The sequence below is a fragment of the Gymnoscopelus microlampas genome, assembly GCF_963454915.1.
Source record: "Gymnoscopelus microlampas genome assembly, chromosome: 17".
Lineage (NCBI taxonomy): Eukaryota > Metazoa > Chordata > Actinopteri > Myctophiformes > Myctophidae > Gymnoscopelus > Gymnoscopelus microlampas.
This window is the reverse complement of record NC_139954.1, coordinates 2,486,681-2,498,696: the sequence shown is the minus strand read 5'-3', so window position 1 is coordinate 2,498,696 and position 12,016 is coordinate 2,486,681. Positions and strand designations below refer to the sequence as shown.

Below are 12,016 nucleotides of genomic sequence, written 5' to 3'. Positions count from 1 at the left end.
CAACATATTTTTTCATTATTTAACTGATTGTTATACTGTGTATAAACATGTGGACTTAATATCATTGTTTCCTGTTTCCTTGTTTGCAATTCGAAAATGTCACCTGTCAAAGTCTTAACCTAACCGATGCCCCCCGATGCCTTCCTCAATCGATGTCTCAGGAAAATCTGCTGCATTTTCTGGCCTGAGAGGATATCTAACGAAGACCTACTCAGGGTGACCAAGTGCAACTGTGTAGTGTTGGAGATCAAACGTCACGGATTTCGATGGCTAGGGCATGTGTTCAGAATGGCCCAGGATTGTATCCCAAAGGTCGCTTTAGAATGGACTCCTGCAGGGAAAAGGAAGAAAGGTCGGCCTAAAACTACCTGGCGACGAACTGTGACTGCCGAGCTAAAGGAGATGAACCGGGCATGGGGCGAGGCACAACATTAACGATCTGCCTCCATCGGGACCTGTCTTGTGCTGCAACAAGACAGGTCCCGATGGAGGCAGATCGTTAATGTCCCACTAGGGACGAAGAGGATTAAGCCTAAACATGTTTGAAAGTGAAATATCGCTTTAACAGAGGATATTATTCTAATAATGTACCTAGAGGACAACCTCACAGCATGTGGTCCACCGTCCATTGAGTTTAGTGGACAGGTGACGCCATCTTGTGAGGTTCGCTATTAAAACAGTGTGACGTCACATTCTATTGTTCACATGGGTATTTACACGTTTTCCTGAATTATATGAGGTGAACCCCCCCACACACACACAAACACCAAATGTGAGAGAGTACCCAATGTCTAACAAGGTGGGCCACATGCCTATTCATAGCCTGACAAATATGAACAGACACTGATGCTCATATTGTTCTATATTGTTCCAGTAACCTATGAGCTGCAGTTAACAATGACAGGTAAAACAATAAACATTTGATATGCCATGAAATGTATGACTGGGCATTTAATTCCATTGACTGTAATAAAACCACACAGTTAACTTCCAGGAAATAAGGAGTGGTAACAAAGGAAGTTAAAAGTTCATTTTATTTGGATGCGTTAATATTGTCAGGCTCCTCTGCTTGCCTATATATGCCATGTCATTGTCATCCTGGATTCGAACGTTCATATACTGAATTGTTTCCCCTTTCATTTCATATGAAAGTTCAGAATCATAGCTATACAATTCGATATCATTTGATTAGAGTTATGATTTACCAGTTTGTTTAGCTGTAGTTTTGGAACTGTACCTTGTAGAATGTATGTTAAATTAAAATATGGTAGTGGAGAGAAAAAGACAATCATTCACTAATGTCTGGCCACAAGCCATCCCAAACTCCATTGCATTCATATGCAAGGGGAGCATTCTTCCTCTGTTTCAGCTGAGCTTCAGAAAGCTGAGTTAACACCCGCTTTTTAGGTACATTATTTAGCAACAGTATTTCTGCTTTGCTCTAAACTGAGCACGCACGTGATAGTCCTGTGTTTATTATAACAGGCTACATTTGTTCTCTAGTTGATATAATACAGTTTCTGTTCAACTCAGTTTTTCTACCCTATATGAATCTTCATGTGTGTCTTCAGTATACTTGTTTGACTAAAGCCTTTGCCACAAACTGTACAAATAAAGGGTTTTTCTCCTGTATGAGTCCTCATGTGTTTCGTCAGACACGAAGATGTTTTGAACCCTTTACCACAAACTGTGCAGGTAAAGGGCTTTTCCCCTGTATGAATTCTCATGTGTAATTTCAAATCACCACTTTGACCACAGCTTTTGCCACAAATGGCACAAGAAAATGTTTTTTCCCCAGTATGAGTCCTCATGTGAAGCTTCACATGATAATTGCGACTGAATCTTTGTTCACAAAGTGTACAACTAAAAGGTTTTTCCCCTGTATGGGTCCTCATATGTGTCTTCAGTTGACTCTTTTGACTACAGCCTTTGCCACAAACTTGACAGGTAAAGGGTTTTTCCCCTGTGTGAGTCCTCATGTGTTGTTTAAGATCATCCATTTGACCACAGCCTTTGCCACAAACTGTACAACTATAGGGCATTTCTCCTGTATGAATCCTTAGGTGCCTATTCAGATTTCCCTTAAGATTAAATAATTTGCCACAAACTGTACAAGTAAAGCTTGTCTTCCCTGTGTGACTCTTAATCGAGTGAGTTTTTTCTGATGATTTCAGGTCATGGGACAACTTGTTGTTCAAAGACAATCTTTGTCCTTCCACATGTTGAGTCTTGTGTGATTTCAATGTGTTTAAAGCCGACTGATCTTCCCTGTTCTCCTCCCACTCATCACTGTCTTCAGTGTCAGATTCAGAACAGTGTGAAGAGAGGAGCTGGTCATCAGTAGCTGGTTGTGATGGCACCCAGTACTCAACATAAGCTTGTGTTTTCAGGTGTTCAGTTGAGCTGCTGGCTAGAGGCTCTGTCTCTCTGTTTTCATCTCCATCGTAGTTTTTCACTGCTAGTAATGTCAACGTTGACCCATCAGCCTCCTCTTGTCTTTGAAGTAGCTCCTCCTGTTCCTCTTTAATCTGTGGAGACTCTGGTTCCTCCTGGAGCAGACTGGAGCTCCTCTCCTCTTCAGGGGAAACCTCCACATTACACACTGGGAGGTGCAGGGAGTCTAGGCATAAACATAAAATGAGACAATCATTTAAGTGCAAATGTTATGCTGTTATTGGGCCTCATTCACCAACTATTTTTACAAAGACATTTCTTCTTAACCCATTGAGGCCTGAGGTTCCGATTCTGCAAAATGTCTTCTAAATCTGTTAAATACGGTTTTCTGAAAAACGTATGTTTCTATATCAGTGGTTCTCAAACTTTTTCATGTCAAGGACCCCCAAAATGATATGAATTTGGCCGCGGACCCCCATCTCAAAATATTTTGTTCCAGGGACCCCCCAGAAGCAAAGATTTGAGTTTAAAATGTTTGCTTTAAAACAATATATATTCAAAGATTTGCACACATTTTCACGATTTTTCAAAAATAGCAGATCTACAAGCTCGTAGCGCGGCACTTGGTGCCGCGCTATGAGCTTGTAGATCTGCTATTTTTGAATAGCCAAGGTGTAAGCTCAAATCAAAAGCTCAAATCAAAAAGTGACACAGATGTGTTCCTGGTCTCAATGGGTTAAGACCCACTTACACAGTTTTCACAAAGACTCTATACTTGGTCCTTCTGTTTTCTCCAATTCTATTGTTGTATAATATAGGTTTTAAATTAAAATCATAATTTTAAAATGTATAATTATTAATTTTTTGCTTTAAGGGAAGACCGTGTGTGGGATCTCCATTTTGTCTCATGCACTGGCTGCCTGCTCCTATGTGCCAGTCCAAGTAAGTGTATAACCTTTTTTTCCACATAATTTATTATTGGTCATAATTTTTCTTTAGAGCAGTGGTTCTCAAAGAGGGGTCCTTGAGGGGTTCAGGCCCCAGCAACATGAGGAACAGTTTAACCAATTTGACCCTGCTTTATACTTTCTGCAATTTTAAAATAGCAGATCTAAAAGCTTACGACACATTGCTCCAGGTATGATTCGTGTGTTGCTACAAATGAGGTCGCATAGACCTATGAATTGGAATCGTGTTTTAATTTCAATTCATTGTGCATTCCTAGCTGAAAGGTTTGCTGGCTTAGTTTCCTATCTGAAACGGAGGCATGTTGTGTTCGAACATGGTGATTAATCATGATTAATCAGAGCTAAAAGATGAGATTATAGCCCCACAGCAGAACAGAAAAAGGAAGAAAAGACAAAGAGCATGAAACTTACTGAGATCGAGGCGGTCTTCAGGTTCCTGTTTAATGGAAACTGTCCTGGTGTCCAGGTGGTCTTCAGGTTCTTGTTTGAAGTGGTCTTCAGGTTCCTGTTTAATAGAAAATGTCCTGGCTGGAGAACTAATCTTCACCTGCAGGCTGGACTCCACAGACTGGTCTGGAATGAAATGGTAGAATAAGGACTTCAATAATAAGGTATTTTATTTGACATGAATAAGGACTTTGATTTGACATGAATAAGGACTTAAATAATGACTGTAGGGCTGGGACAATAGCCACATTATCATAATATCACAGTTATGGGATGCATACAGTGAGGTTTGAGCACATTATTATTATTTTTTTTATAATTTTGCTGTTCAAAGTTTCAGGGGAGTGCATGTAGCCTGGTAAAGCCCCTCGCTCCGGAAATCTCATTTTCATTTGATTTCAGGAAGGAGTCTGGCATGAGAACCTGTGTGTGTTTTTGTCTGTGGGCTGGAGTTGGGTGGGAGTAATACCGTTGACTGACAACCCCTTCAGCCAATCAGCAGTTGTTCCCCTTCAGCCAATCAGCACTTTGTTTTTACCACCACCAGACCAATGTGACGCAACGGGACTTTTGAAAGGGCCATGCCCAAAACAGGCTGCCTTATTCGGACACATGCGTGTTACTGCCCGCCCTGCCGGTTCTCAGAGTTTTTATTATTAACTCATTCAGTGCCAGACTCATTTCTGGCTGTGTGGTCCCAGTGCCAGGATTTTGCGATTCTCTTACATTACATTACATTACATTACATTACAGTCATTTAGCAGACGCTTTTATCTAAAGCGACTTACAATAAGTGCAATCAACATAGGTAGGGAACGAAAACTACTAATCACCAGAGGTTATAAGTGCATTTTCTGCAAAAACAAGCAACCAAGAGCATACCTAGCGCTAAGGTAAAAGTGGAATATATCAGCTACCTATTTCCTTAAACAGATGAGACAAAATAGCTAAATCAAATGAGCAGGAGCTAAAACAAATAATTGTATTGACTAAACAAGATCCAATAAACAATCCAACAATAAAACAAGCATGCGTACAACTAGTTAACAACAAGTAGGCCAGGCAAAGAGGAAGGGTAGTGTTTCCTGAAGAGGTGGGTTTTCAGCCTGCGGCGAAAGATGGGCAGTGACTCTGCTGTCCTGACACCTTATTTATCTGCAGTATGATTGATCCCCTGATGGTTGCTAATCACTGAAGGTTTTCAGGTGTGGTTTCACAAATGTCAACGAGGTCATCACGACCTCGTTGACATTTGTTGTTTGATGTTTGACAATAGCATGTTTCACTCAAAAAAACACAGGAAAAAAGGGCATTCTTTCTCTGTTTATTTTTTAACATTGAAGTGAATGGAGCAGCAAATCTTTGGATCGCTTTATCTCCTGGTTCCTTTGTGATAAACGGTTAAACAACTAAATTCTATCCGAACGATATCTTAAAAGTAAATTCCGTGCCTCAAAATAAGTTTAAGAGTGTTTTCAAGTTTTAAAACCGAAACCAAAAACAGAAAACAATGGCTGCCGTTCCATTTTGGTCGGCTGCACTCGGATTCATTCTGATTCGCCAACTTGTCAATCACAGAACGATGAGCGAGGAGGGGCTTTACCAGGCTAAGGACGCTGATAGGCTCGTCCACTTGGTGGACGACGAAAAAAAGCCAAATAAGCCCTCATGCCAGATGGAAACTAGAAAATGTGCCCCTTGGAGCACAGGTCTCCGCCAGTACTGTTCCTGATTAATCCTGTCTTACCTCACTTCAAAATATATAAATGATCTTTTGAAGTGACACACCTATTTATAGGACTCTATTTCATCATGCGTCTCGCTAGCCAATCAAAGCACACCCTTTCAACATATTGTCACGTGTCACGTGAAGCTTGACCAATGTTAGCTTGGTGGACACGGAAGGACGAGAACGAAAACATAGTCTCCTGGCGGAGACGATGAGATTTCCGGAGGGAGGGGCTTTACCAGGCTAGAGTGCATGTGGTGTTGCACTATGTAGTTTTGGGTATCAGCGGCCGCTTTGGACACAAATAACATGGCTGCCAACGTCTTTGACTTCATTACCCAAGACTCTCTGCGCCCCTGCTCAGTCGCGCTAGTGAAGTGACACTCTATGTTTGAATATTTTGTCTGAATAAGCCAATGGGCGTGGCTTTGCAGGAACATGCCTGTGCCTGTCTGCTCATGCACTGCGCTGTGCACGTTCATGAGTTTTATACATGTGGGTCATGTTTATACATGATTGTGAGTTACATTGTTTGTTTCAAGGGAAATATATTTTTTAAAGTGGAGGGGAACAAACTCAAATTGTGGATGGATTACCGCAGTAGACATAAATACAGTTGCACTTGAAATTATTCAGCCACCATTGCAAATTAGGTTTACTCAATTCACAAACTGTCAACTGTTTGCAATAAACCAGTGGTGTTCAACCTTTTTCATATCAAGGTCCATTATCTATCCAGCATTTGAGCCAAGGACCACCGTTTGATGAGATTTAGCCTCTCAGACCCAAAACTTAGAATATTTCTTCTTCTTCTAATTGTGTAGACTTCTTGTAAATTAAGTAATGCAGATAATTAACAATAATTTAACTCTTGAAACTTTAAAGAGTTAAAGATCTATAAGGGGCCCCGGACCACTGGTTGAGAACCACTGCAATAAAAAATTAAAACAAGGACAATTTAAATAGCACAACTAATTTTACAAGTGGTTTCTCCAAATTAAAAACAAAATGCTACTTTCAATGAAAGAATCAGAATCAGAATCAGGTTTATTGTCACATCACAGGTTTACAAGGTAAAAAAGTGGGTGAAATTCGTTTTTGTACAACACTCCCATCGCAACGTTAAATTCCGTAGAAAGAAGAGTGGGGAGAGAGAAAAAGAAGAGGGGTAGGGGGTTAAGTGGGAAGGAGATCAACAGAGAACAATAGAAGGCCAAAAACAAGTTATCTACATATTTACAAATGACTACTGCAGGCTAAAATATACTATACACACTTCAAAGGCTAGGCACGCTCAACTGGGTGCAGAGAGTTTTGACAACAAAACAACAAAAGATCCATCGACACTCACGCGTGGGCCTTTGTCAGCGTTTCTACAGCACAACGAGAAAGTGAGCTTTGGTAGCTGGCTGATAATAACCACTAAGTCATACAACTTGTCAAATCATACAGCTGTGTTACACAGCGCTTGCAAACGGTAAAGTGGTGTTGCTTGATCTCCCTCCCCACAAACCGGAAACAGACGTGCCGACATGATGAAATAGCACATAGACAATGGTGGAGCGTTTCCTTGAGCAACAGCCAGCAATAACAGCTGCACTGCTTAGCCCCGATGTGAGAAAGAGACCATGTCAGATGAGCAGAACCCAACAGTCTCTGTCATAGCCCCACTGCACGCACATGTCCTGCAAGACACCCAGGAAAACAGCTCGCTTAACTGCCACACCTCAGCTGCACAGTGCACTTATCACAACTGGTGGTGAATGATGGCCTGTCAAGTCAAGTTGCAGTCACGGACATCCTTGCCATGCTGAAGAAGTGTGCTACCCATTTACATCACTCTTAGGTCTATTCAGAGGGACCTTGGCCTGCCACAACACAACCTCAAACAGCCAGTCCAAACAAGTTGTAGCTAAGAATGTTGGAGCAGAAGCGTTCTCTTAGTATCTGCTCAAGGGACCACGGAGGGTTCACATTTCCTACTGCTCATCAGTGGGAGATTGTATAAAATTTAAATGAAACTCTGATCCCAATTGATGAGGTGACACTGGAAGTGAGCCATTACAATTCATCAGGGTACTGAAGATGCTGCTTGAAGATAAAGGGCCGTGGACACAAGACATCAGAACGCTCAGGCAAGACATGAGGGAGAGCCTGATTAGACGTTTCTCTCCTCTGACACTACCAACCGACATCGACCAAGACCAAATAATGACTGAAAGAGGCTGTACAACAGAGGAAAGTGAAGCTTCTATACAAGTGACCATCGAAAAATGGTGATCCTTTGCCCTGCCCCAGCGCGTCTGATATCTGGCATAGAGGGGCGGATTCAAAATCTCCACCGATCTGAGCGCCGGCCCCACTCCGCGCCCCTCCTCCTCCCCAACAGGGACGGATTATGGCTTGTGCACATTGTGCACAGGGCCCTGGAGCCAAGGGGGCCCTGGGACTGCCACCTAAAAATCTACATTTTGATTAGTGAGTCGGAGATCCCTTGTCCATTTCATCTACCTCCGCTAGGCAGATTTTAAAATAAAACCTGTGTTGTCTAATGACATTACATGTTTCCAATTGTTTGAAATAAAATACTCTTATTTTGAAAGCATCCCAGTTGTAGGAGGAAATCCGATTTCTATTAAAGCTATTTGACAAGCAAAACAACGGACCTCGATTAAGCGCAAGAATTTGGCAAAACTTCATATTTACGATAAGAAAGCCATGTGCTTGTGATTTGCACAATGTACAAACTTTGTAAGTGCGTTCTCTCTTTCGACCTCGGCTCTGTGGCGGCAGGTGAGTCTATTTATCTCATCTGGTTAACGTACACTAGCCTATAGACTTGCGCTCAGAACTACTGAACACAATATGCCCAAAGTCTGTTGCATTGTCGTCAATTAAAACAATATGTCTGCCGTCATGTAGTTGTCTTTAATGGATGATATTGATTTTAAATGCTCAATATTCTTATGGCTCTGTTGCACTTGACAATGTAATGTGAGATGCTTAAGAATGTATGCTATTCTCCATTCTCAACATAAGTTAGTCGGCGTTACAATCACTATTGTGCTGTAGGCTACACATGTAAAGAACAAAACAGACCTACATTGGCAATAATTTAACATAGCAAAAGGACTATAATTTGTATGCTGTGTGTGCGTTAGCGCTATCGGGGTGACGGTGCGGCTTGGTGGGGCCCGTGGTGATTTTGTGCACAGGGCCCATTTTCACTTTAATCCGTCCATGCTCCCCAATGTGCAGCATTGAGAGCTCTGACGTCACAGCATTTGGAGCGACGCCCACTGCACTCCCACTTCCTATGCCAGGAATGTCAACAGCTTGGTCCAGGCTTTCTTTTTGAGCAAAACGCGAAGGAAAATAAAAGCCTGGAGACCGAGGCTACAATGGGGGAGACAAAATGAAGAGTGCTTCAAGTTACTTGAAAAGGTATCTCTGTTCACCACCCTCCTCTGTGCGAATGGACGCGTTTTTAAGCAATCTATGGGGAAAACAGGAGCCGTTTCTCTGGAAGTTTTGAAGGTCATTGGTAGGCCTGGGCGATCATTTGATCTCTAGTGAATTGCAATAAAATTGACTTTGATAACGATGGTAAACGTAAGACATTAATACTCACTATGGATTGACAGTCAGATCTCAGCAGAAATAAATGCATCAGTATCGGTATCGGGGAGGGAAAAAAGGTATTGGTACATCTCTATTTGGGTCGTTCTATCTCGTTCAGCTGTATCATATAGAAGCCTGTGGTTATCATTTTCATCTGAAAATGTTTTGCTCCCGTAAGAGAATATTTGTGTTATTATTAATTAGTAAAGTTATTATTCCACATTTTCAATGTGGAATTAATACAAAATGTGCATTTTACATTTTCTAAAAATAGCAGATCTACAAGCTCCCAACTCGCTGTGATGTGACGTGTTGTGAGGTTGTAGATCGGCGTTTTTTGAAAAGCTAAAGTGTAAAGTGGTTTGAACTGATTTTGATGCTATTTTAACTAATTTAGCTGGAGACCCCCTGGAACCCCCTTAAGGACCCGTGGGGGTCCCCGGACCTCACTTTGAGAACCACTGGCTTATATAATCAGCTTTTTATTTGTGTCCTTTTTCTATGATGCCAAGTAGTACATTGACCAAGTAAGTCAATGTACGCTAATTAAAAGCTTTATATATGGTTTTAATGGTTGTAAATCTACATATTGTAGTGTTAAAAAAACATAAAATTATAATAATAATTATTATTATAATTACATAATTTAATAGCATTTATTTTTCAAACCAGCCACAGTGACATTTATATTTAGTAGTCAATAAAGATTCTAAACATCCAATGGCCAGCAACTGATCCTATATATAATACTGCAACACAACTGACAATAAAAGAGTTTTAAATTCAAAATGTTTCCCTTTTTCCCCCAAGATTTCTTTTGAAAATAGCTCATCTACAAGCTCACAACACGTCGCATCGCGACACATTGTAAGCTTGTAGATCGGCTATTTTGAAATATCTGATGCTTATGTGTTTAGTCGCTTCTTTTGGGCTTGTTTTCATAGACCTAGTTGCTTATTTCTCTCTCAAAACATGGCAACACTGCTTCCAACTCCATTAGGCCAGTGGTTCTCAATCTGTGGGTCATGTCCCCCGGGGTCGTTCCCACATGATTTTGGGGGGTCCCCAGATGACAGTAATAAAGTAACAATTTAAGGAATTTTAAGACCTTTTTAATAAAATTAAAGAAAATAAATGAAAATAAAAAAGACCATATCAAAAGGCCAAATTGTCAAATAATATAAGCTCACAACGTCTCACGTTGTGAGCTTGTAGATCAGCTATTTTTACAATATTTATCTATGGAACTGAGTCAAACTATACGTAAAGGCTCAACTCAAATATTATGTTGGGACTCCCCAGTTCAATAAATATGATTATCTTCGGGGGTCCCCAGTTCAAATATGATTATTTATTTTGAGGGGGGTCCCCGGTTCAAATATGATTATTTTGGGGGGTCGCGGCATGAAAATGTTGAGAACCACTGCATAGTAGCCTAGGTCTATATTCATGTATTCTTTATTCACACTTGCCTGAACTGAAATAGAATTGCATTGAAATGTCATCAAAATACAGACGTACACGGAGGGAGGGAGAGGGAGAGAGAGAGAGAGAGAGAGAGAGAGAGAGAGAGAGAGAGAGAGAGAGAGAGAGAGAGAGAGAGAGAGAGAGAGACCACAGCTAGCTGCTAAAGTAGCTCCGACGGAACCTCTCCCTCCGCTGTATAGCTCCGAGATGAGGTTCCTCGTTAGTTACTGCCGTCTGTTTTCGAAATGGTCGCACGTCTTCCACTTTACATGTTTCTTACCCCTTTCTGCACATCGTATCCAAAAAGTAAAGCATTTCCGCCACTCTCTCAGATGTTTTAAGTTTTAACGCGCCATAAAAGCTACCCAACGGGTTGAAGAAAGTATTTAATTTGCCTCGGTTTTCATCCGGTTACATGGTTTTTAAGACATTGCGCAAGAGTTGCGCCCGTAGAGATGACATTACTGGTTACCCTACTGGTCAAATGTTGAATTGCATCTTCTAATGCAAAATATTATGGAACTGGATGAAAACCGAGGCAAATTAAATACTTTCTTCAACCCGTTGGATAGCTTTTATGGCGCGTTAAAACTTAAAACATCTGAGAGAGTGGCGGAAATGCTTTACTTTTTGGATACGATGTGCAGAAAGGGGTAAGAAACATGTAAAGTGGAAGACGTGCGACCATTTCGAAAACAGACGGCAGTAACTAACGAGGGACCTCATCTCGGAGCTATACAGCGTACAGCGGAGGGAGAGGTTCCGTAGGGGCTAGCTGCTAAAGCTAAAGTAAACATGTCCTGTATTGAGGTGAACAGAATGAAAAAAGAGCATCAATCAGATCAAAGAATCAAATCTCCACATACCACCATGTTCCATTGCTGCGGCATTAACCCTGTGGTGGTCTCGTTATAAAAGCCTGCACATGAACTATTATGTCACATGACGCTTTCTGCTCATTGTTGTCTTTAGGGTCGTGGTCAAGCTCTCCACCATAACACATAGCACTTCCTGTCTTCCCTTTCAAAATAAAATGTACTAAGGAAAGCGGTCTAATATTGGTTCTCAAAGTGGCGTCCCCAGCAAAATGAGTTCACAAAGTAGTCTCGCGTGGCCAGACTGTTGCCTCCCACAATTTACAAATGTTTCCGGCATACAGAGATTGTGGAATAGTAGTCTGGTGACGCGAGACTATTCACAAAGCGTCACAATCATCTTAACCACTTTATATATATATTGGCTATTCAAAAATAGCATACAAGCTCATAGCGCAGCACTGAGTGTTGCGCTATGAGCTTGTAGATCTGCTATTTTTGAAAAATCTCGATTTTTATTTTTATTTTTTAAAGGCGAACATTTTGAACTCAAATCTTTGCTTCTGAAGTTCCCT

The 12,016-nt window shown here is 41.2% G+C and overlaps 1 protein-coding gene across 1 annotated transcript; it reads right to left on the bottom strand.

Moving 5' to 3' along the window:
- Positions 1-1,538: 1,538 nt before the first annotated feature.
- On the bottom strand, positions 1,539-11,605 carry LOC311065115 (uncharacterized protein; the record flags this gene model as incomplete). The annotated part of the gene is made up of 3 exons (XM_084085332.1): positions 11,493-11,605; positions 3,774-3,935; positions 1,539-2,620 (listed from the first exon to the last, which is right to left on the bottom strand). Exons 1-3 carry the CDS (start codon positions 11,503-11,505, stop codon positions 1,539-1,541), a joined length of 1,257 nt encoding a protein of 418 aa, XP_083941458.1. The 5' UTR covers positions 11,506-11,605.
- Between the last annotated feature and the right edge of the window lie 411 nt (positions 11,606-12,016).